This window comes from Acinonyx jubatus, chromosome A3, assembly GCF_027475565.1.
Source record: "Acinonyx jubatus isolate Ajub_Pintada_27869175 chromosome A3, VMU_Ajub_asm_v1.0, whole genome shotgun sequence".
NCBI lineage: Eukaryota > Metazoa > Chordata > Mammalia > Carnivora > Felidae > Acinonyx > Acinonyx jubatus.
In genome coordinates this window covers 8,485,269-8,511,585 of record NC_069388.1, presented here as the reverse complement: position 1 = coordinate 8,511,585, position 26,317 = coordinate 8,485,269, and the positions used below count along the sequence as shown (strand labels likewise).

At 43.7% G+C, this 26,317-nt stretch overlaps 1 protein-coding gene across 11 annotated transcripts in view; it reads right to left on the bottom strand.

Annotated features, from left to right (window-relative positions):
- BCAS1 (brain enriched myelin associated protein 1) overlaps window positions 1-26,317 on the bottom strand; it is a 103,364-nt gene that overhangs the window by 16,256 nt on the left and 60,791 nt on the right. For 4 of the 11 annotated variants that reach the window (XM_053199798.1, XM_053199800.1, XM_027046509.2 and 1 more), the window contains 4 exons: window positions 22,545-22,721; window positions 16,339-16,380; window positions 8,402-8,575; window positions 466-531 (listed from right to left, as the gene is read on the bottom strand). In XM_053199798.1, coding sequence (XP_053055773.1) covers window positions 466-531; window positions 8,402-8,575; window positions 16,339-16,380; window positions 22,545-22,721 — 459 coding nt within the window. The remainder of the gene's footprint in view (window positions 1-465; window positions 532-8,401; window positions 8,576-16,338; window positions 16,381-22,544; window positions 22,722-26,317) is intronic. The other 7 variants (XM_053199799.1, XM_053199804.1, XM_053199803.1 and 4 more) reach the window with 4 other exon arrangements.

Below are 26,317 nucleotides of genomic sequence, written 5' to 3'. Positions count from 1 at the left end.
TGCCAGGCATCATGCAGTGCGATGGAAAAATAGAAGAGGCCCCTCCCTTGCTCCAGACACAGAAAGAAAGGGGTAGAGGAGACAGGTAACGAATAGACAGATGACTTACTACAATGTGTCATAAATTCCACGAAGTAAAAGAACAAGACACAACAATGATGGATGGAAATAGGACATCTCTTTGAGGAGGGGACATTTAGGCCAAGACTTGAAGGATGGGAAGGGGTTTGCTCTGTGGAGAAGAGTTGGAAAAGTAAGTGTTAAATAAGAAATAGCTGAAAACTCTAGCCTGTTCATGCATGTGTCTGTAGAGCCCAAGAGAGTGCCTCATGTACAGCAAGCGCTCAACCTAGAGTCGGTAAATGAGCCGCCTTGTGGTTGAGAATTGCATTGGGAACTAGGCTAGAAAGAAGTAAGAGCATGCAGGCTAACCCCACCACCGAACAGAGTTGACAGGTCACTTACTTGACAGCTGGAGTCTTTCCCATTTATTTCTTCTGAGTGGGTGATCCCTTCATCCCCTTTCACTGACTAAAATAACAAACAGACAACGGCCTTTCAGCTACTACAAGCACAGCAAATGGACAATGCAAGGGGAGTTCTGGAATGGCTGACCTCGGTCATTCATTATTGAGATGCAGAGTCAACTGCACTTGGAAGACCAACTAGACCAACTGAGATGCGTGATTTCCACGTGGCTTCCAACCAGAGTCCAATTACATTCAAGTGTTGGCTTCCCCAAATCACAACAACAACATAAGTCTTAAACCCTGGGGTTAGGGAATTCCGGGATAAATAAATGATGATCAGCGTGCTAATGTTGGAACCAGGAGGTGGCTGAATGTATTGAATGAATGAACAATTAAACCATTGGTAGGCTTTTCTTGGTAACACATAGGTGGTGATGTTTCCTTGTGTTTTTTCCTCTAGCAGAGACATGGGGCATGTGGAACACCCTCTTTTCCATTTTAGTGACCCCTGTGGCCTGTGGCATCAGTGACAGAGCTGGACGGGCTGAATTCATAGGTTTGGCTCCTTAAAACAGACTCTCAGTGAAAGGCTCTAAAAGCACGTTCCTGGGACCACAGCTTTCAGCATCACTTGGGAGTTTGTTAGACGTACCAATTCTTGAGAACCACTCCAGATCTACAGAGTCAGAAACTCTCAGGGCTGGGGCCGAGCCACCTGTACTTGACAAGCCCTTCAGGTGAGACACGTCTCAGTGTGAGCATCACTGCTTTCAGCTAACTGGTATAGACAAACGCCGACCAATACTGGGGACTGCAGATTCAACTATGGACTCGGTGATGCTCTGTGCCAGATGCCCGATGCCCGATAAAGCACCTAAGAAATCTGGTAATGAACTGCTCCGCTCTTATCAACAATTTTGACTCAGGTTTCATTCCCACATTAAACCACTAAGTCATCGCTAATCATCTCCTCCTCCCCTGCTGGAGGGAGGGGGTGTAGGAAACAGGTTAAGCAATGGGGGGCAAACAGGAAGACTTCAGATCCCACTGTTACTATCTTCGCTGTTCTGCCAGCAGATGGCAAGGATCCATAACACCTGCATCAGAGAACAGTTAACAACATCAAAGGCACTCAAATAATTTTTTGATCGATTAATATTATATGCCTCTGTCATCTGGGGTACGGTAGTCCTATTAGTAAAGATAATAAAAATTGTTATTTATGAAAGCTAACTTTTCCTGGAGTGCTTACTAAGGGTTAGGCGCTCCAGTGAGGCAGTAACCCACACTGGTTCATTTATTCACCATGCAGAGCCTCAAGATAGAGGAATAGTGTTCTTTTCCTTGTTTTACAGTCAAGAAAATGGAAGCTCAGAGAAACTAGCATGGGTCACGGAACTAGCATGTTAGGGAGTCGGGATGTGACTCCGGGCAATCACTCTATTCCACCCTCTTAACTGCCTCCCCTATAAGGCAGGAGATACCATTCAATGAACCCATATGTATCGAGCGTCCACTATGAAGCTCCCCAATTTAGAAAAATGGTAGGAGCTTGGATAAGATGCGGGTTGACGAATCTCCAATAGGGAGGTCTGTGGGACGTGCCCACCCTCAGAGGTCAATCATGCTCATCTTTAAATATTACTTGGTACTGCTCTGATTCAGTAGTCTCCACTAGGACTGTCAGTGGTTTCACACAGAATGGGAATTTCCAGGTCCTTTCCTACCTCAGAAACAACCTTTACAGAGCTTGGCATAGCATAGAACCTTGATGCATGCTTTTTAATTGGTTAGGAATGGAAGCGATCTTTCTTCAGCCTGAACCCCTGGGATCTGGAAGTTCCAGATACTTTTCTTAGGGACATTCCCTCATGGGCTTCACCAAGGTGTTCAACCCAAAGGCAAAGAAAGATTTGTTTGTCCTCTACATAAACTTTAGATCCTTGTAGATGGAAAGTGGGGTTTTTTTTTCTTCCTCTTGAGTCTTTTCCATTGCTCTACAAGGGCCAGTTTTGCTTGAGAACATGTAGAAAAAGAAATAGAGTCTCTTGCTTACAGTTTCTCTCCCTATAAACAGTTCAGTCAGCCTCCTCGCCCCATCCAAAGGTTTTACCGCTTTGGGATTTCCTTTGCCTCCAGAATTCAGGCCGTCATTAGGAGCCCTTCCTGCCCAAACACGTTCCCTGGCGTCCTTTGAAATATGGAGTCACAAACTCATTAGTTGGTCAGGTAATTCTGAATGGCAAAAGCAGGCAGCCAAACACACAAAGTGGCTTTTTAAGCTAAACCTGAATGGACATTGGGAGGCACAGCCCTGGTGCCACCTTTCCTCCCTGAGAGAGACTCGTAACTTCTCTTCAGTGGCTTCAATTTGGTATCTGGTAGGTCCTCTGCCAGCTTAAGGTTTTGATCTGTTTTCTTTCCATCCCTTTCCTTGCTAACCTTTGGAGGAGAAATTGGATTGAATCAGGAAGCTTTCTTGGCAGCGGTGGGTCTAGGCAAGCGTCCTGAAAACAGCCCCTCAGGCTGTCAGGGAGATCGTGGCAAAGAAGTTCAGTTTCTTTAAAAAAAAAAAAAAAAAAGAAGGGAATACCTCAAGCTTTTCTATGGTTTTTCTGTTTTCTCTCATTTTGAGGCAGATAAAGCTGTATTAATCAAAGGTGACCCTACGGTGAGTTTAGACTAAGGGTCTTATTCGGTCCATTTGAGGTACTTTCAATAACAGCAGTTAAGAACAATTTCCTTCCTCCCTCCCTCCCTTCCTTCATTTTCTTTCTATCCCTCTTCTTTCCTCTTTGCTGAGTCCTCTTTCAGAGACCAATTCAAATAGTTCACTTTGGGCTTTGTAGTCCAAAGACCATAACCACAGACGCTCATTTTCTCCGGCTGTCAAAAATAGAGCTACTGTTGAAAGGAACCCCACATTTTTTCAGGGACTATCTATCTAATACTTTAAAGAACAGTTTGAAGACCACCAAGTAATTTCAGATATTTTCTAGTTCAGTACCAAGCAACTTTCTTCCAGAGCTTTATTTTTATTCATGAGAGCCAAAGTACAGCACCTTAGGGCATCCAGCCTGCGGTGTTGAGATGGAATCTGGTTGTGACATCCAAGCTTTGCATAGTAATAAAGTCATTTTTATTTCTTTCACCGTGTCACACATTCCTATAGCTTGATACTCTAAGGAACATTTGAGGCATCTCCAACATATATTACTTAGTCAAAATTCTAGTGGAAATGTTTGGTGGTCACTTCACATTTTTTTTGAAAGGAACACAAGTGTATTTTGATGGATCTCTGATCCCACTGAAGTTGAGATTTAAAAGAATTGGGAAGATGGGGCGCCTGAGTGGCTTAGTTGATTAAGCGTCTGACTCTTGACTTCAGTTCAGGTCATGATCTCACCATTCATGAGTTCGAGCCCCACATCAGCTCTTCACTGACAGTATGGAGCCTGCTTGGGCTTCTCTGTCTTCCTCTCTCTCTCTGCCCCTCCCCCATTCATGATTGATCTCTCTCTCACAATCTCTCTCTCTCTCTCTCTCTCTCTCTCAAAAAGAAAAAAAACAAAAAACAAATAAACATTAAAAAAAAAGAATTGGGCAGATATTTTAATTTAGTGTGAGTCTATCAGCAAGATTGTTTACTAGCTCTGCCTCATTGGAACAAATCTAAGGAACTACACTGGCTAGAAATATCCAGAATCAACAAAGGCTATGCGTCCAACCTTTGTGTTTTATCAAGATGCTCACTTGAAACGGAATTGGACAATCAGACAAAATCACACGGCCAAGGTAAATTCTCATTCTAATGACAAATATATTCAGAAAACGTACATCCGAGCTTTATGCAAATCATGTATCAATTCTTCCCTCTCTTGCCTTGTTGTAATTTCAGATAAGCCCAGCACAGAAAGACGTTTCCACAGGAAACACTACTAGGAGAATCACAAAAACGGGGCGATGGTTGTTCTACCTCCTTTTACTCTCACAGCAAATCATTTTCCAGGAGCACAGGAAGCCACAATAACATGAGTATAGGAGTAAGCTTTAGAATGAACAAAAACCTGAGTTTGAATTCTGGCTCTGCCATTTACCGGCTCTGTGACCCTGACCAGATCACTTAAAACACTCCGAGTCCTCATGCCCTTCTGAGCACAGAGGGGCAGGGATGTGTTGCACAGAGTTTTTACATCAATGAATGAGATAACACAAGCAATGTGCTAGCATAGTGCCGGCCATGCTGCCTGCACGTGATACATAAACAGCAGCCATTCTTATTAATTATTATTATTAACCGAGAGTGCCAAATGGCCACAGAATCCCCTTTAAGGGTAGGAAGGAATGCCAGCTGCTGTGGAGACAGGAATTGCCCACACAAATGCTACTTTCAGAACCTTTTCCTGAAGAGAAACTCCGTGTTCATAGTTCAATACTCAGGGAAGAATCTGAGATCAAGAACTTTAGCTAGGAGACTGCTGTTTTTGGTTTTTGTTTTTGTTTTGTTTTACAATTACCATCACGAACCATCCCCTTTTTCCTCCAGAGGGTACATTTCAACAGGCTTTACTAGATTTATAGATTGAATGTAAGCCACAAAAGACCATTATTGCGTGGCTGTCTCCCCCTTCGGTCTTACATTTGCCCAATATTAAGGCTCATAGTCTTTCTCTGCACCTGAGAACATTGTTCCAACAAAGAGCTTCTTACAAAACTAATGGTCTAAAGAAAGAGACAGGAGGAGGATTAAATGAAACAGCGTGTGATAATGGTTTGGAGGAGGAAAAGCACTTTTCCAGGACAGGGTGTTATTAATATTGACAAATTATAAATCTCTATCTCTGTATTTCTATCTACCACCTTTACGGTTTCATCTGCCTATGTGGTTTGCGGGCGCATGAATATAGTTCTCCACCCACTCACTTTATAAAAATACATTGTCACTTCAAATACCCAATCTCTTGACGTACAGTTGAGTTAATACATATAAGGATCTTGTCCTATGTAGGGCACGACAGATGTCTTAGCTATTTCTTGCAAGTATTTTGAAAATCTGCAGGAGCCCATTGGATTTTCGTGAAGTGGCATATATCTACATGTGTCAAATGCAGTGCAAGGACTTTATGTGACTCTATTTATTTTCCCTGAAGTATACTTATTTGAAAAATGATATTCTCTTCATTTCTATTTTTACGAGAGGTTAATTTCCGGAAAGAAAAACATCTCTTAGAAGTGAACTGGGCAACGCGCTTAGTTTAAAAGAAATATGCAACCATGAGTCACATTGCCATGGGGCAGCAAATCAGTTTGACACATTCGCTTATTTGGCTCAAAAAATAAAAAATAAAAAGCTCAGTGATGAGTCGGATGTTGTCTCTGTTTTCAAGTCCTTACAGCAGGGTTTGGTTTGGATTTACTGCATAAGTCCGCACTTCAGATTAGTTTGGAAGTCATGAAACGTTAGCTAAAAGTGTTTCCTGAAAACGATTGCTGAAGCCAACAGCCAAGATTGCATGCCGTGGGGATAATAACACAGAGGCATAAAGGTAAGTGTACAAGGATGTTCATACAGGTCCGCAAAGCACCTAGATCGTGTGTGTGAGACACATGGTGTGTGCTCACTGCCCATGGCCTAGGATTAAAATAAACACCCGTTTTCCTTATTAGGCCTTATTCTCCATGAGGACAGGGGCCACGTCTATTTATGGTCACTGTTGTATCCCGGTGTCTAGAATGTAGGGGGTACTCAACAATTATTTGCTGAATAAATACATAAATGAAGTCCCACAAGTGGGAAACAAATCAAATGCCCATCAAGAGAGCAATGGTTAATCTGAGTACGATAAATCTAGACGATGGGATTCAGTGAAGTTGCTGTAAAGAACGAAGTGGCTTTACATTGGGGATGCAACCCCAAATACCCCCAGGGACAGGGACAGTGACATAAATGAGAGAGCTGGGCGGGGTGTGACAAGAGGAAGTGACGGGGATGTGGTAAGCTGGAAAGCCATGTCTTCTGTGTATTTGAATTATTCACAATGATAACACATTGTTATAAGGAAAACAAAGCAGACTGCAAGACAAAAATCATTAGGATATCTGGAATTTTTAGGAAGAATCCCCCAAATCATGGAAGGTTTGGAGTTCAAACATTGATAGAAGGGAAGAATGTTCAGGCTTCCAGACATAACTCTATGCACGGTAGATACTAAGAACAATGGATGTTATAAGACCTGATGCTATGAATCCACTGAGGGTTGCTGGGGAAAAATGTGTCTTCCTCTACTCCTATCCCTGTCCTAGGGAGAATTAATTAGAAAGGACTCTTTTGTTTCCAGTTTGTTCCCCTAACAGTTCAGAGGTATCCAGGTTGTATCGCTAGAAAATATCCCCGAGAAACCTCTAAAGGATAGCTCTGGAGGATGAATTTAAGTAATGTGAGACCTCATTAGAATTTAAGGATTTGTTTCGAGCGGATGTAGTGAGTGGTTTAGATGTCTTTCATGCCTTATTTGGAATCTCTTGCATTTTCTTGTCTTTTAAGTAAAGAAGTCTCAGGGTGGTTATTTGGAAGAGAAAATCATGCTCTTTGCTATCGGGGAGGCGGAGGAGGGTATCTCTCAACTTCATCCAGAAATGGGAAAGTTGGATCGCTCTCAATGTTATGATGAGCTATTTGGGGATCCCATTTGTAATGTAGATGGGTTGCCAGAAACAGGCCAAATGTTCGTTTCTTTCCTGACATAGCATAAAAATTGGTTGAAAAATCTCAGATCTTGATCCCCATTTTTAGCGCCAAATTGCAGAGTAAATGACGAGGAATGTACATGGAGTCCCAGCCATACAGGCTGATTGCTACTTACTGTATACTTCCTACTCTCTGAGAATCCACTGATAAAAGAAAATGAATCCTGTCAACAATTTCTAGCAGGGTTCTCCTTAATATGCCTCAGCTCCCATTGGCATGGGTTTTGTGTTGTGCTGTGTGGTGCTGTGTTGTGTTGTGTTGTGTTGTGGACCAGAAAGAATTTCTTAACAGGCTGAGCCTGTGAAACCAGAGAGTTGCTTTCTCAAAGGATTAAACTCCCAAAGACTCCTGAAAATAACGGCACACTATAATGAAATTCTTGTTTTTCATTAAAAGAGAATTAAACCAATGACCTTTTACATGGGTTTTTGTTTTTTGTCTTCCAACCAAGTTGGGTTTTGTTGCATTATATTATTTAAGTTCTTGGATGTTTAGTTATTTCATGTACATGACACTTCATAGACACCAAAACACGTCTGCCCACATTCTTTCCATTTTATACAAGCTAAAAGCACGGAACAAGTTGTACGTGCTCGCTATTAGAAATTATGTTGCCACTTTATAACTGGAACTATTTATAAATCGGCTTTGTCCACATTTGTGTGACTCACATGTCACTTTCAGAATTTTTCTAACGTCAACATGTAACTTGGCCTATTTATTACCTGGTCCTCTAAACAATGCCTTATGTTCTTTATGTAAATATATGGATTTTCAAAGGAAACAGCATGTCATTACCATAATGAGAAAAATAATATCATTTGCCATACACAGAAGGAAACTTTAAAAATAAATTAAATTAAAAGTGAACAATAATACTGACTTCCAGGTAGGTGCGGTTGGCTACCACAGCTCAGGACCCAAGGCCAGCTCTGTCTTTGTTAAAGAGGGAGTTGGCAGGAGTTAAGGAAAGATTAAGGAATATTAGCAATAAACTGAGACTTTCTCTGTGATGGAGTCAGAGGGATGAAAGGGAATTTTCTCACTGCACACTTCAGATTCCACTTATATCCCGTCTACACCACCCACAGTTATGTCTCACCCCACCTACGATGCAGGTCCTTCGCTCTCGGAAGCTGATCTGGGTATTTCAGGTTTCCTGTGCTGGAAGCAGGTGGCTTACCATTTGTCTGAGGAACGCCATCAGGGAGGCTCTTGGTGGTCTGGGGTCTTCTCTTTTGAGTTTTACTTCTGTGGGTTCAGGTGTGGTATCTCCTTCCTCGTTGAGATCCACCGTTTGTAAGGCTGATTCTACTTCCTCGGACTTTACAACCTCTACTGGTGATTCACACACCACCTGGATTATTTTGCCAGGTAATAAGACAGTGAATAAAAAGACATTCCCCAAAAGAGGCTTGAGAAAGTGGGGTCCTGGTCACCCCTTCTTCACAGAGTAGCTACAGGTTTGAGCCAACGATCATTTCTACGCAGGCACATCTTCCAGAAGTAATGCTCATGTCATATAGTGGGCTTTCTTTTTCTTTTATGTTTATTTATTTTGAGAGAGAGAGAGAGAGAGAGAGAGAGAGAGAGAGAGAGAGGGAATGCCAGCAGGGGAAGGACAGAGAGAGAGAGAAGGAGAGAGAGAATCAAGCAGGCTCCTCCTTGTTGATCGCACAGAGCCAGACTCGGGCTCGATCTCATGATCCATCAGATCATGGCCTGAGCCGAAATCAAGAGTCAGATGTTTAACGTACTGAGCCACCCAGGTGCCGCCATATAATGTGCTGTCGAACAGCCAACTTCTAAAAAAATGCCAAATCCACTGACTTGGGAGTAGCGAGATTCCTCCTGCCTGAGGTTCAAGGCTTTGACAGAAAGCCCCTCTTGGGGACTGCCGTCCGTCACATGCTCAACGCCCCTCCCTTCCAGGAGGCCCACCTCTTTGGTCTGCCATCAAGGTGACTTACACCTAGCCTGTGTAAAAATCAGGAGTGAATCGTTTCCTTAAGGGTCCACCCTCAGAGACGGTGACCGGGACATCTCCCATCACGTGCCCTACATCTACCCGCAACTGTGGAGAATTCGTCCTCTCTGCGGAAAGGATAGAGTGAAAGCCACACTGGATTGAACAGACTGGGCTTCCTCCTAAACTTACTTCCCACCCCACCCCAGGGCCGGTCATGTGCCATTGTTTCTTTACTGAAATTCATGCTTTCAGAAGAAAACCAAACTTGGCAAGAAAACTGGCCAAGTTCCTTACGGCCCCCAGCGAGGTACCTAGTGAGCTCAGTGCCCCCTGGATGTCCATGGGGGACTAGGGATGGCCAGCAACGCGGGGTTTGGATGGAAGATCCCATTCACCTGCACTCTGATTCCAAATTCCGTTTTTTGCATCGCCTCACCCCATTTGTGCTGTGCCCGTCACATCTGGAACAGTTTCTGCTTTCGCACTGATCCCTGCAACAGATTTAATTGGCCCTGAGAGGGCTTCATAATTTCTTTTTTGGTTTCCTCGGGCAGGGGCTGGCAAGCTACTCCCAAATCCAGCCCAGAGACTGTTTTAGTACGGCCCCGAGCTACAAATGGATTTTACATTTTTAAGGGGCTGTAAAATGCTTTTTTAAAAGATGAAAAAGTAGGCAACAGAGACCACATGTGGCCTGCAAAGTCTGCAATATTTACTGCCCGGCCCTTTGCACAACATGCTTGCCTTCCCCTGCTTCAGAGACAGTTGCTCTAGAGCCAAAGGTATCTGTGCATTTGTCTTTGCTGGTGCCAGGTGCCACCCCTTCCTCGGAATCTTGTTCTTGCTGTCAGGGAGTTGGGGGGAGGAAACTTAGGTATTTCTAGAGACACAGCATGCCTGTGGAGAAATCATCTTCCTTCCGTTCATCCAGAATATACCATTGGTTTGCCCATGACCCCAGTGATCCAGACTGAGAAGGACCCTGAATTTCTGCACTGTCAACCGAAGCCCGTTAACCAATCAGCATGAGGGACCAGCCTGAAATATAGCAACTGAATCACAGCCGTCTCTCCCTGCCTTCCATTTCATAACACATCAGCATGACTTCGAGCATCTTCTGTCTGTAGACAAAGATACGGGGAAGTCATCAATCGATCTGGGGAGTCATCAACTCGAAAGTCTGAAGGACGCAAAGCAGGGGAGATCGGCATGGATTGACCATAAGAGAGCAAGGAGCTGCAGGGGCTGGGGTGAACACAAGCCAAGTTGTCCCATCTTAAGACATAGGAAGAATGAAAGCACTGGACAGCCAAACAGCAGATGTTTGGGAAGAGGCTTCTCCTGCTGCAGGGCTGCCTTGCCCTGACCCAGGCCCATCTTGGGAAACCAGGATGAGATTGAAGCCAGGTGACATACTGGGAGTGGTGGTCAGACATGGTCATGGGTTTCCATATCTGGGCCTGGTTCAGTTCAGTTGCATTTCTGAAAAAGAACCTTCAGCCACAAGGGTCCCGGGGTGAGCCTGAAAGGCAGGCGGTCTGACCTAGTGATCACGAGATCAGCCTGCAGTGCCTTCCTGGCTCGAAGTCTTGACTTCACCCCTTACGGAGGCTCTAAACAGAGGTCCCTACTCAACATCCCGACATTGAGACCATGGCGTTTCCATCTTCTCGACGGGGACAGTATACACATCAGAAAGTTGTCTGCAAAATTAAATCCAGGAAGTGCACGTGAAGCTCTTAGAACGGTGCCTGACACATAACAAGCACTCAGTTAACACCACTGGTTGTTACTTGAGCTATTATGAGAGCTGTTTATTTCATGGGCCTGAATAATGTGGAATCACCCGCCATGCACATGCCCATTTTTTAGAGATGATATTAATAACCACCTCTTACTATGCCTGACATCGTGCAGAGTATTTTTAATATATTCCCCCAGTGAATGGTTATTGAATTATTAAAGAGCTCAGAGTAAGATAACATTGTCCCTATCCTATAGATGAAGAATGTGAATGACTGAACGGCTTGGCCAAAGTCATAGCACAGGTAAGTAGCCATTTCAATGGGGATGGAGTTGTGGACCAGTAACCGAATACCTAATATGGCTTAACCAGTAATGATACAGAACCAGTTTGAAAGTAGGAAGTTCTAGGATTGGTTCTATGGCTCCACAATGTCTTTAAAAACATGGGTTCCTTCTATCCTTTGGCTTTCCCATCTTTGGCATGCTGGATTTTCACCCTTTTATTTGTTACCTCATGGATATACAAGTAGCTGCCACAGTTCCAGGCATGACATCCTCAACCCAATGTCTTAAAAAATGGAGGAAGTTCCCAGCAAAAGCTTTCCTCCAAACGAACGTCTGTATTTTGATTCCCTACCTTAGCATACATTGCACTGGCCAGAAGTTGTCACATCCTTACCCCTAGACAAATTGTTGTTGAAAAAAAAAATGGGAGGACTGTTTTAGACTGATAATGATCAAATACTTTGTGGGTATGGTAGTTGCCAACCTTGCCTGAGATCATGGGGAAAAGGGTGGAGAAATGGGAAATAACCCTGAGGTCGGTAATGACCAGAGTCTGACTCATTGAATCTGGGTTCAGATTTATTCTGTCTCTGAAGCAGCGAGTTCCTTTTTTTGTATGTAAGGGCCTGGAGGGAAAATTACATAATAAAATAATCAGACTGTATGGTAACCTCATCAATCAACCTTTCGATTGCCAATGGTTTTCTTGCTGGGCCTTTACAAATGGTAAGTGGTGTCAACTCATAAATCCTAGGCCACAGTCCATTCTTCAAAACATAACTATTTCGGTAGGTGAAAATAAAAAAAAAAGGCTGACGTGGGCGATACTTCTAGAGAGTCCCATTAGCTTTGAAGTCAGGCCAAGAAATTGGCTTTCAGCAGCCAAGGAAAATCCACCGATTTCCAGTGTGGAAATCCAGAAGGATTTGAGCTGAGTGAGGAGCTAATTTGCATATACAGACATAGAATTTGATTTTTGTCCGGATAGTTTTCTGATCTCCTTCCAGCCAAGGCTTTGGAAGAAGTCGCTCCTTCTTTAGAATATATAACTGCATCTGCACATTTTAATTTTGGGCATGATGGATGCGGTGAAAATCAGATGTGTGCTATACTTCAGCGTGGATTGGCTTGACTTCATTAGGGGATATTATACTTTGCCTGAAGATGGCTAGTGCATTTAAGACAGAGAATACACATTTCAGCAAGTTTCCACTTTTTGCCTCAAAGATTATACCATCCTTACTCTTGGCATTTGGATTATACAGTTTTCACTAGAACTGCGAGTTCTGGAGACTGATTTACAGCAAAACAGATTTCTTCCACCTAAACTTCACCCATAATACAAAAATATTGATATTAACAGTTTTTACTTTAGAATCTCTTTAAGATGCTGTCTGATTTAATTTATAACACGATTATTTGATGACCAAGACTGGGCGAAGATTTTATTTTTCAACCCAGGGACTATTCTCCTTCGTTCTCTTCATGGAACCCCCATTTTGCTTTGGGGGAACAATACACCTTAACCGTAAGACTGCATAACTGGGTCGAAGTTGCTTGAGCAGATCTAAGCCAATCCACATGGTCTAGCTCATTGGCCATATGAGTTTAGGGATGGGAATATGCGGCAGAATGTATTATTTTCCCAATTTTTCACTCTGGCTTCCTGTACAGCGCTTATAGATCTGTGCCCATTGTTGTGTGACGTGCTTTGGCAAATGCACCGTGAGCAGATGTGATGGAAAGCCGGACTGAGCGGAAGGTCTCAGAGCCCTTGCATGGTTCACCCCCGGCACTGTCTTCCCTTGGTCACTACAATTGCACACCCTTGTTGAAGGGGCTGTTTTTCTCAGTCTAGATCTCAGCAGGAAGAAGCCACATGGATCAGCCACAGAGAACCCACAGCTGCCACATAGCCTGAAGGAGGAAAACAAGAATCCTTGCTATTGAAAGCCACTGCAGTATGGGGCTTCGATTTTGCACCAAAATCTGGCCAAAGCTGATTAATAGAGCACGTGAATCCGTGTAGGTCCATGAAGGAGAACAGATTCGAGGACAGGCAGAGTTTGTACCCGACCAATCTCTCCTTTGCTCAGAACTGGGCGACGTGACATCGGAAGGTGGAAATGTAGGCAGGCCAGGAAGCCTGAGCCACAGGAAAGCCCCGAATCAAGACTCATTTAAAACCAATTCTGCTTCCCAGTGATGAGTGCCAATAAATTCCTTTTTAAAAACAAATCCAGATTGGGTTGGGTTTTCTTTCACTTGCAACCATGAGGTTACTTCCTAAGAGAGGTAAAAAACAGAAGTACCTATTTCCTTGATGGTATAGGTCATTGGGAGGGAAAGATTTTTTCCCCCATTAGCTAGCACATTAATTGAATTAAGCAAGGGCCAAAATATTCTCAGATGACAGAGGAATGATTCTTTAGTTTCTGCAGCAGATTTTATGTCTGATAGCACATTCTAGGAAAAGCGCTAAACTTCCACAGGTTTTTAAAAAAGCAAAACAAAACAAAAATGAACCATATTCTAGCCAGACGTCGCTAGATAGGACTCTTATAGTATGGTTAATCACACTTAATAGTTCTGTTTTGAACTGTACGTTGTTTTGATTAATGCCATCTCCCTTATTTGGGAGGAGGAAATTAAACTAATTATTTCATGCATGCCTTCACTCGACGTGGGCACTTAGGGATGTGTAATTGCTCGAGGAAATACAATCTCTGATCACTGGGAGCACTCACTCTACGCTGCCATTGAAGCGGGGAGGCAGCCACAGGTGATATGCACATGAATGAGTGTGGTTGTATTCTAATAAAACTTTATTCATAAACAGTAAAATGTGAAGTTGGTGAAATTTTTATGCACCACCCCCCCACAAATATTATTCTTTCAGTTATTTCAATGATTCAAAATGTAAAAACCAGGGCGCCTGGGTGGCTCAGTCGGGTAAGCGTCCAACTTCGGCTCAGGTCATGATCTCGTGGTTTGTGAGTTCGAGCCCCGCGTCGGGCTCTGTGCTGACAGCTCGGAGCCTGGACCCTGCTTCGGATTCTGTGTCTCCCTCTCTCTCTGCCCCTCCCCTGCTCTTGTTCGGTCTCTCTCTGTCTCTCAATAATAAAGAAACGTTAACAAAAAATTCCAAATGTAAAAACCAATTTTAGCTTGTGGGCCCTACGGCGATGGGCTGGAATTGGCTTGTGAGCTGCTGTTTGCTGACCCCTGAATTACTGAATGCTTTCTGTGTTTTGGGCACTGAAACAAGCACGTTAAATGCATTGTTTGCTTAATTCTTGCAAGAACCCTAAGGGGTGGGTAATATCATTGTGGGCATTTAAGAGATGAGTAAACTGAGGTCCAAGAGGGGGCAGAGTCTGGGGATAAAGGGCCCAAGACACACTGCTTTTAGCCTCATCCCTCCAACTAACAGGCAGACAAAGAAATGCTGGAGCTTAAAAACAGAAATGTTCTTTTGAGGGCTAAGTAACCTAAAGCCATTTTGATAATGCATCTTCATTTTCTTGAGAAAATATTTTGCTTTCTTTGATACCTTCATCAGCTTTTCTGTTCTCTTTTGGCATCAGTAATTTGACTTTAGTTTACGTTTATATTTCTGTTCCGAATTTCACATTAGAAAAGGAAATACTTCCTCTTTGTCAGAGGTCAACCCTGCGATGATGCGGGGTTCCTCGAACAGGTAATGGCACACAAACATCCAAAAAGAAGTTTCTCTCCAAAAAACTCAGAACCTCAATGCTAACTGATGCCCCAGGGTTAACCTGCAGCTTTTAAATGTAAAGTTCATGGAGGAAAAGACTCGCACTGTTCCTCCTCACAGGTTGCTGAAATAGAGGCTTTGGCTCCGTAGAAAATAGCTGGTAAATTCATGAGAATTTTTTGGAATTATGAAAGATCTGGGCTTTGCTGAGCTCGTAAGTTTGACTCATAAGAGAAGGGGAAGAAAGAAAGACAGAAAGACAGAAAGACAGAAAGAAAGAAAGAAAGAAAGAAAGAGAAAGAAAGAAGAAAGGAAGAAAGAAAGAGAAGGAAGGAAGAAAAAAAGGAAGGAAGAAAGGAGAGGTGGGGGGAGGGAGGGAGGGAGGGAGGGAGGAAGGAAGGAAGGAAGGAAGAGGGAGGGGGGAGGGAAAGAAAAACAATTACAATAACAAAAAAGCAGATTTGAAAGACCTTTCTCCTAGCAAGAATTGTAACAACCATTCTGATTTCCATCCCACATCACAGACAACATTTCTGGAACAGACTTGGATTTTCAACATCAGTTCAATGCCAGCAATTAAATAAAAATGAAAACACAAGCTCTCTCCAAGGCTAGCAAACAAGAGACACCTAGAAAGAGCCAAACATATTTTGCTTTGGCAAAACGATAATGATCAGTTCTATCTTAAGGAGCTGTGAACTCGCTTATCCCCACTTGTAAAATTTTCCAAGACTGAACTCCATTCAGAGCAGAAAGCTGCTGACTCATGAGGACAATTGATTCATCTCCCTGGAAGATGTTTTTGGAAAACTGCATTTTTGCGGTGCCTCTATGGAGCCATCCCCTTTAGACGTGAACGCACAGTCTGGAGGGTTTGGACAGTGAGGTCCAGCCTATGTCTCCCAGGTGTAGACCCAAGGAGTCGGTTCTCCCGCCCAAGAACAACAGTCTTAGCATCAAGTGCAGCAAGATGCTCTCATGCTTGACGCACCTATCTGTCCCGGGTACCGCCCACAGTTCGTAGAGAATCTGGGTTGCCATGGAAACAGAGAGCGATCAAGGTAGAAGAAGCGCAGGGGGCAGCATCATTGCCCCTTAAGGAAATGGAAGGATGGTCTTAAGTGTGATAGACTCTTTCAGCCCCTGGATGATGACAAATTATAACAACGCATGCTCTGACTTTGTGATTTCGTTTGTGCTGATTTCATAGGCATTGCAAATATTCACCCGATGTTATTCCCCACGGGTCCCTAATCACATGAAAGGCTGAAAGAGTCTACGGCAGATGGGAGACACTTGGGGCAATGCAAGAACACGGGACCCCAGAGCTGAAATGCCCAATGGTCCAGCATGCGGAAGATGAGAATGAAATGGTTCTGCCATTTAATGCATAACTTACATTCTCCTCTGCACCCGCGGGGGCTGAATCCTCTTTAACTGACTAAAGGGAAGATAAAAACAAAAGTAAGAGTCAGAATGTTACCAAAAAATGGAGAGTTCTTTGGGCCAACAGCCCTCTGGTGCCATTCTTGGACACTGAATTGCTTACGCACACCTGGTTCCAAAGAGAGCTTGAGAGAGACTTACGCGGGATCACACGGTACAGCAAGATGATAAATAGTTATGTATTTGAAAATGCAACGAAGGGAAAATAAATACCCAGACGCGGCCAGGACACGAATGGAGTGGGGGAGAAGCATTGCTGTAGAAAACGCAGACCACAGCCTCGGCTGTGGGTCGGCGACACGTCTGCCTTAACATTTTCTGCTTGTTGATGAAAATCACACAAGACACAGTCGCTGTCAGGTAAAAACAGTGCTGTCAAAGGTCGAGGCCACCATTACATGACGACCGTTTGCGAAGCTTCAACTTTGGAGATGATCTTTGCAGTTGTTCTTAAATTTGGCAGGGAGGGGTTGTGGCGGGGTGATGTGCGCAGACCGCTCGGAGACCCGCTTGGCAGATCTGGACTCTCTTTCCAGAAAAATAAACACGAACCGAATATTTTGCCCATCATTTTAGGGTGTTCGTAGCCGGATGCCAGGCTAAGAACTCTTCCCTACGTTCATTTTGTTCTAAGTCCTGTGCTTATTTTTACCTTTAAACTATGCAGGAGGCGGGGAGAAAGGAATCGACCTTCCCAAATACGTCTCCCTGTGCCGTGGACACGGATCGTACACCTGCATCTACCTTGTATGTGCAGGGGCTTGGTACACACCATCGCACTGAAAGTGGCCCCAAGCGGTCAGGAGGGTGATCGTCATTTACGCAGACAGAAATGATGGAGACACAGGGAGGCGAAGTCACTTGTTCAAGGTGGTACAGCTAGGGAGTGGTCGAAGTGGTTCCAAGAGCCAAGTTCCAAGACCCTCAGACCTCAAGGGTCTGAGTCACACTTCATAGTAGCTGTGTGAGCTTCCTTCTCCACGCCCAGATTTGCTTTCTCTCTAGATGACATGTTCAGCTTGGGCCACATTAATCAACAGTAGCTCTACGGAACCCGTTCTGTGAGCCGAGCCTGGATCTCACATGTAACGTGTACCTGCACCAGGACTCAACACACAATGACAACTGGAGGCTTCAAGCGGTGTCCCCCTTTCCTCCTCACGTTTCCCACCGAGCAGAAAGCCCACGGGCAGAGCAACCAGCAGCACCGAATTGCAATTCGCTCTTTCCCACGGCCAGGGGGTCCGGTGTGGTAGATGGAAGACGAGAACGAAAACTGGAACGGTGCTGCTGAGGCAACGGCTCACTTCAAAGCAGACGAGAGGGGCTCTTTCGGCGCAAGTCCCATTTCTGCAGGCCGGGAGGTGCTCGTTGGGTTCCCAAGCTCTCCGGTGAGAAGAACACAAGAGGGTGTGGGGCTAATCGGGAGCCACATGGAGCGCAGGACTCCCATTCAAATCTCAAACTAGAAACTTCTCATCTCCTTCAATGAACTGGGCATCTGGCTGTTATCCGCTGAGCCTACGGACTGTCCAGCCTCCTTCACCATCTCAACCAAAACCCACTTTGAAACTAAAGGATCCTGCTTGGCCATTTATATTGCTGAGAACCAGGGCCTAAACAGCTCCTGAACTCATCAGTATAAACTCGCACAGCAAAGGATCCCGTCCTTTGAAGAGCACATTCGTGAAAGGATGTTTCTTTAAAATCCCGTCACATGGTAGCACTTAAGCCAACAGACATCCCGTGGCTAGCAGGTCTTCTGGAAGCATCATTTTGATCATGTGACAGCTGTTCTGAGTTCACTGGTTTCACAGTGGCCCTAAGACCTTTCCTCAAGCTTAGACGTTTCGGCCCGCCTTTCAAGTGCTTCCATAATTGTCCGGCCATATGCCAGACTCTCTTAACCAGGATTCCCGTGGGTTCTGGGATCAAATGCAGGCATCTGTGTTTGAAGCAGATAACTCAGAGGATCCAGAGGATTTTCAAAGTCCTCTCAGTCTGTTTTGACCTACACCGACTGCTCCCTTTTCTAAACACCCACAGCATTTGTAACCTGCACCCCACACATTAACACCGGATTCCAACATCATTGTTTTGGAACAGGGCCAGTCACTTTGCATTCGTTCTCCGACTCAGTCCTCCCACTAACCACAGAAGGTAGATGCCACGGTCTGTCCCCAGAGCTGAGGAAAGTGAAGCGTGGGGGATTCAAGTCACCCCATCACATTCAAAAGGCCAGTAACTGTCAGAGCTGAGATTTGATGATGTGTCTCTTTGACTTCAGGGCTCCCATTATTTTTCCCACACCATTGTTCCTCTCCTCCAAAGGAAAGCAGGGAAAGCTGCTTTCCGGGCTAAGAACTCTTCCCTATGTTCATTTTGTTCTAAGTCCTGTGCTTGTTTTTACCTTTACACTATGCAGGAGGAGGGGAGAAAGGAATAGACCTTCCCAAATACGTCTTCTTGCGCCGTGGACACGGATCGTATACCTGCATCTACCTTCAAATATCCATTTGAAGATATTTCAAATGTAGCATTTATTAATGGTGCACGTGCACACACACTTGCAGGTGCAGGCATATGTATGTGCCTTGTTCTCCCAAATGGACTTTAGGTGTTTCGACAGCAGTACAAATGAGCCTTAGTCTTGTTTTGTGCCTTTTGTTGGCATCAAACGCCACACATGGATGTTTAGATCATCACCAGCAACTGTTCATACCTGAAGAAATGATAAAACTGTTCGTGGAGCCCTTACTATGTCCGAGGGTCTCTCTGGGTACAGTTATTGGACTGTCACAACAACACAGTGAGATGAACACGTCCCTACTTACACAAAGGAAAACAGAGGCTTTTGGTGGTCAAGCAATTTGTCCAAACTTTCTGATTCTGTCTGTTATGCAAGACTTGCCACATACAAGAAATTTTCAAGATCATCTATTTCCTTTCAAGATCAACCCTTTCCTTCAACAGATGAGGAAAAAGAAACTCAAAGAGGCTGAGTAACTTTTGGGAGGTCACAGAACAAATGGTATACCAAAGACCCCAGAACAATAAAGGGCATAGGTAGTCCAGTCACTGGACTCGAAACAGTTTTTGGCAAATACGACATCATTTGAACTTAATTTTCTCAAAGGTTATTTTTGTTATTTTTGTTTTATAATAAGAATGACTTTTGCAATCAAGCCTATAAATCAAAATAACTTACAATCTCGTATCCACAGCGTGTTAGGGGAGAATTTTATTTCTGATGTTCATATTGTGGACGCACACACTTCAAAGTCAGTTTGCGTAAAAGCTTCTCAGTTACAAGAGGAGAAGAAAGAGAGCTTGGGTTAGCGGAAATATCAAAATTCTCTAGCATTCCTCTTTGTTTCTTTTCCAAAAATTTTTACAACAGTGATTTTATAATCAAGTGTTTTCTAATTTGAAGAAAACAGAGGTCTTCATTTTGTTTTCTACTAAAACATACATCCCCCCATGAGATTTTCAGCTGCACAAGGGGACCAGTCTGTTCGCTCTATCTTTTCAATGCCTTAGCACCCAGCACTTAGCACAAAAAACTCAGCACAAAGAAAGAAGCTAAAAATACTCTTGCACGAGTGAATCTCGCCTGTATTTTACGTTCATCTAGAGCTGTCTTCCTGATTAGGTGGAAGAAAGAAAAAACAAGATTTACCGGTGACTGGGTTTTAGTGTCTCTTCATAATTTTTATAATCTACTCAAGAAATAAAGCCAGATAATCGAGGAAAAGGAAAAAAACCAATGACACTGACCTATATGAAATCTGATCATTAGGGGGATGAATGTCAACTGGTCCTGTTTTTTCTTCAATGGAAATAGCTCGAGTTTCAAAGAGGAACCAATATATCCCTCAGAGACCCCAAAGATAAGGAAAAATAAAGTATTTGAGGCTCAGTAGCTTAGCAGCTTCTCCAAACTGGAGGGTATAGAAAGAGGAAGTGTGTCCCCTCCTGAACACGCAGGAGATAAATGACATAGGTCAGAAGGACAATTCATTGGCCACTTTTTTTTGAAAGTTTATTCATTTATTTTGAAAGAGAGAGGGCGTGTGCATGAGCAGGGGAAGAACGGAGAGAGAGGGAGGGAGAGAATCCCAAGCAGGCTCTGTGCTGACAGTGCACAGCCTGACACAGGGCTTGATCCCACAAACTGTGAGATTGTGACCAGAGCTGAGATCAAGAGTCAGAGGCTCAACTGACTGAGCCACCCAGGCCCCTGTCATCGGCCACTTTTGTGCTAGGCGTGGTGTTAGGGGGTTTGCGGGCATTCTTTTTATCTAGTCTTCATTTCTCCGTCTAGGTACCCTTATTATTTGCATTTTACGAATTTTGAAACTGAGGCTGCTCATCCAGGCTCATCGGACCCAGAGTCAGATCTGTCTGTGCCAATCAGCGTTCCTCAGACTTCCATCACTTGCCAGCCTCCTGCATGGTCTTGGCCACATTTCGTGTACCGTCTGCAGCAGCCACGGAGTGTGCCGTTTCCCTGCTGGGAGAGCTTCCCACCCACACCTCTTCGGCATGCACGACCGAGTTAATGTTGAGGCCACGCTCCCAGGCAATGACTGAGCACGGCAGGGTACTGGGCCATTCTTGCTCAACATACGACTCCTCGTGGGCAAGCTCTGCTCTGGGATTTCCCGTTGGCTCAGAGCCACCCTGAGTCCATGGCTTTTCTGACCTTCTCCGCCTTCCTTCCCTGTCTCTCTTCTCCCGTGTCAGGCCCTCACTATGGTGTGAAGTCTCTCTCTACCTACTCCTATCCCCTGTCCTTTATCCTTCATGCCGCTTGCCTCCAATAAATCTACTGCACATCAATTCTGTCTCAGTGTCGCTCCTTGAAGGATCCAAATTTATGATCAAGTAACAGTTCCTTTTTAATAGGATTGCTTCTTAAGCTAAACATCTACAGTCTCACCTTGAACAACATATATATTAAATCTTGAGTTTAATGTGCTGGCTCAATTTTTCTAATGCACTTTAAATATATATAATTGTTTAAATAAAAATGTTTGAGTACGGGTTGCCTAAGTCATCTTCCTGGCCACCAAACTGCACATCTGATTCACTCGGGAACTGTTGCCTGCCTTGTATTGGTGATAAAAGCTTTTTTAAAAGTAAGTAATTGGCAGTTGGGAAGGAAGGAGACCAGAACAGGATGCCAAATGACATCACCCAAAGTTTTCATTAAGTATTAGAGTTTGTGTTTTGGGCAGGACCCAGAAGAAAGATATCTGTGCAACAGAAAACAAACAGGGAAGAGTTCCGGAAATCCAGCTGGATTCTGGACCAAAGAATACAACGAACACCACAGGGGCATCTGTATTAATCACCTGCCTTGTATTACGTGCCAAGTTTTGCACGTTTTGCGTGGATGTTTTGATGAAATTACTAATTAGATTTTTTTCAGCTCTATGAATTATATTCCACTTTCTCACCCACGGCTTCTTGCTCATCTTTTGGCCACATTTAAAAGAGGCAAGAGTTCTGAACATGTGTGGCAGCTGGGGTTTGCTCAACAATGATGATCAAGGAATAGCTCTCAGACTGACTCAGCCCCACCCACCACACTCCCTTGCACGCCACCTTAATTCTAGAGGGAAAAAGATTGGACGGTGGTGTGAATGCCCCTATCACAGAGCACGCTGTGTGCCCTGCCCTGGTGGAGAATGGTGGACACCTTGGTTTTCTAAAAGGAGAGTGAGCCTTAGTGGTTCCTAATGACAGATTATATCTTGCAGGGAAAGAGGGAGGGAGCCCAGAGGTGGTTCAGCTCGCTGGAGTGAGAGTGCTCGGAGGAATCCAGGAAGAAGCCAGACTACTAAGCCATTTTAGTAAGAAGATGAAGTCACGAAATACCACAACTGTCTGTCATGAGCCGGAATAACTCCAAGAATGAAAAAATCTGCTTGTTTATTTCCTTTCCTTTCCCGTGAAACATATGCACATGACACGATAGGCATTTCATTCTTCCCAGGAGTAAATTACAAGTCTTCAACTCAATGGCTAATTGAGTCATTTGGGAGAAGAAAAATAAACTGCGTGCTTTGTGAGCACATGAATTGGCCCAGTTGAAATAGTTTCTCAAGTCTTCCGAGCCCCAAAGTCTCCCCAAGTCTTGAAAATAGAACTTACCTTTTTCCAGAACAGTTTGCTCAGAGGCAGAGAGGTGGGTGCCCCCTTTTCCTTGGGGGCTTCCTTCGCTGTTTCAGAGGATGTAGGATTCTTGGCCGTCCCTCTGGTCTCCTGGGATATAAAGTTAGCTTTGTCTGACTGGACGTCAGGTGACGGGACAGGTGGCTTTTCAGCACCCTATAGAGTAAAAAAAGAAGCAAAAATTAAAGTGATGTCAGGATTCCAAAAGCGAAAGCGCTCTTTTTTATAAACACAGGCTGGGGTTATGCATGTTAGTTTTCTTTTTCACAATTTTCTGTGCTTGCAAATATTCTATGTGAATGTGGATTTCTGTTAAAATTTTGGAAAAAGTCAAGTTATTTTCCTTTTGCAAAAAACTATATTATGTTCTTGTAAGTCATTAGGGATCAGGGTGCTCGTAGGAGGCACTTTGCTGTTAGAATGTCGTTAGTTCCTATCGAGTGGCCTTCAAGTGGTTTTGATCATGTTCCCACCAGTAAAAACATCTTGAAGAGGCACCTCCAATACATCCGTGTTCCTATTATAAACGTATATTATTTCACTCGTCCAAATTAGACATTAAAGGAGGTATAAGGGACATAAAGAAAGTATAGGTATAAGGGACATAATCTCCAACTTGCAGCTTTTAATAAAACTTAACTTTTACGAAAAGGTACCTGTGCCAGGCACTGCTCTAAGGGATTGAATGTACTAACAATAGCTCTACGAGGAAGGAACTAATTACTATGTTCATTTTACAGTGAAGGAAATGTTGGTCCCAGGTTGTTATAAAAAAAAACTTCCCTACGACTACACTAATAAGGGGGCAGAGTTGACATCAAAATCCAGGGAGTCTGATACCCACACCCAAACTCTTACCAGCTCCCCTATAATACCCTGCCTCTAATGAACTAAGGTCTCCCCACTCCCTGTGCTATCGTATGCAGCCAGGGAGAAAATGTCTAAAAAAAAGCTTCATGGCCAGAAGGTGAGAATGACAAAAAAATTGAGAAACACATCTACACCCATCAGTTTCATTGGGAAACTGATGGGTACTCCTTTTCTCTTTACACTGGGAAAGTTCCCAGAGACCCTTGAAAAAAACATCGCAAGAGGATAACTCTATTATATATAGAATAATATAACTGTAGTATATTTGTGTAATTGTTCGTTGAATAGGCACCTCCCTGGCCAGACCGTGAGCTCTGAGGGTAAGAGCCATTGCTTTGGTCAGCATTATATCCCTAGCTCCCATCAGGCCCAGTGTCTGGCATAAGATAGGCATTAAATAAATAGCTAAATAATTGTCTAGAAAGGACTGGAGAGCGACGCCTACACGGGATGCTGTTATGTTGTGTTTCTACACACCCTGCCCCTCCTTACTGGGCTATGGGGTCATAGGCTACCAGTAGTCTTTTCTCCTTGCCCACCCATCTCCTCACTTCCCGACGAAGTGCCCCAGATGGTGTTCTGCCAGCATAAACTGAATTAATACTCTGTCTGCATTATGGAAGAGATTACAAAAACTCTGTGTTTTTTGGAGTCAATCTCCTGGATGGATTCAGATATGCCAAATACAGCAGACACTCTCAGTAATGAGAATATAAGATACCCTGTCCATTTGCATTTCAGATCAACAAAGAAAAATTCTGAGGCATCGGAACATAGGTCCCCGGGACATATTTATCTTTATACTAAAAAATTATTTGCTGTTTATCTGAAATTTGAATTTGGCGGAGTATCTGTAGGTTATCTGGCAACCCCACGTATGAAATTCTAACATTAGATTTGGCGATTGCATTTCAGATGACCTTACCTTCTTCCCTAATATGTCTTCACATTTGGGTGTGGGAGAGGAGAGGGGTTAGTAAGATATACACATTACACTGAAGTAGAAAACAATGACCGTATGACAGAGCTTATGAATTAAATGAGCCAGCTACTAAAATTTAGGTGCCCTGCAGAGAGGGCGGACATCAGGAAAACCTGAGTGGGGAGAGGAGCATTCCTGGGCATGGCAAAAAAAGTCCTAAAACAATGCCTTGCTTTGTGTGCATGTTGTCATGTTCAATGTTAGAAGAACATGTGAAAAAGTTTGATTCCGAAGCATAGCATGTGACGAAGCCGATAGAAAAAGATCCTGATTCAGCAAAGCAAAGCTGACGCTCTTATTATTTATAAAAATAGGCTTATTTCACTTATTAACTCCTGGCCTCCCTACTTTTTTAAACCAAGAAAAAAAATTTTTAAGAAAATTCTTCTTATAGAAAGAAAAATTGAGATACAGAGAAATGAGCCTAGGAGTTGATCACGACTGGTAACCACTGCATTTTTTTTTTTAAATAGCAAAACCAGAAGACGATGTTTAATCCCTGAATTTGCTTGGATTTCCTCTTTTCTGTCCTGGGTTCCAATGAAATTGAGGGTGAGTGGCACAGCTCCTATAATCATGCCACAATCTGGCTGGTTGGTCTTAATGGCCCTGTTTCTCTCTCTGTTTGGATGACAAACGAAGAAAAAGGAGGCAGAAGCCAGTAAGTTCTACCAAACTCTTGCAAAAATGAGAATTGAGAACATTTGAGAATTGTCTCCTACTTTTACACAAAAAATAGACTGAACGTAACTCAAGGCAAAATCTTTCAGTCCTTGTGTTGGCATTACAGAATCCCAGGAAGGGGCACCTCTTCTTGCCAGTATTTCCTGAATCCTATCTTTGCCCGAAATGCAAGGTAGTGGCAGGATGTGAGACCAATGATCGGGGGAGAAACCTTAGGAATACTGAACTTGGGTGGTCCCCTTTGTGTGGAGGAAAGAGATTCTGGAGACATGAAACTTTGCTGTGCATGAAATGAATTTCCTAATGAAATGCAGACATGAGGCGGAAAGTCATACGTTTTGTAAACTTTCAGGGTCCCCTCCTCACAGAAGCTCCGGGTGGGAATTCGGCTGGATGGCTTTGCATAAGGTCTATGACACATTTCGCCAGCGATTACCAAATTGTCTCTCACATAGAGTAGCACCACTTTTTAATCTCCACCCTCCCCCCCCCGCCCCCCACCCCGTAATTTCTATCACTCCGCCCTCTCTGTCTTTACAAAACAAAATAAGCCTGTGCGGAAATTAAAGCGTATCTTCATAACATGGTTTGCTTATGCAAATATAGATGCAGCCAGGAGATCTTTCTATGGAGCCTTTCTTTGCATACACCATCCTGGGACTCTAACATCCAGCTGGGGAAGGTTTTTTAACAAGTTCATTCAACCTAGTGGAGAATGGTTGATGTTTTAAACACATGTCCAACGAATGGATAAAGAAGATGTGGTTTATATATACAATGGAATACTACTTGGCAATGAGAAAGAATGAGATCCCGCCATTGGCAGCAACGTGGCTGGGACTGGAGGGTATTATGCTGAGTGAAATGAGTCAGGCAGAGAAAGGCAGAGACCGTATGTTTTCACTCCTGTGTGGATCTTGAGAAACGTAACAGAAGACCATGGGGGAGGGGAACGGGGGAAAAGAAGTTACAGAGAGGGAGGGAGGCAAACCATAAGAGACTCTTGAGGACTGAGAACAAACTAAGGGTAGATGGGGGGTGGGGGAGAGGGGAAAGTGGGTGATGGGCAAGGAGGAGGGCACTTGTTGGGATGAGCACTGGGTGTTGTATGGAGACCAATCTGACAGTAAATTATATTTAAAAAATAAAATAAAATAGATAGATAGATAGATAGATAGATAGATAGATAGATAAAATAAACAATGTCCAAGCATGC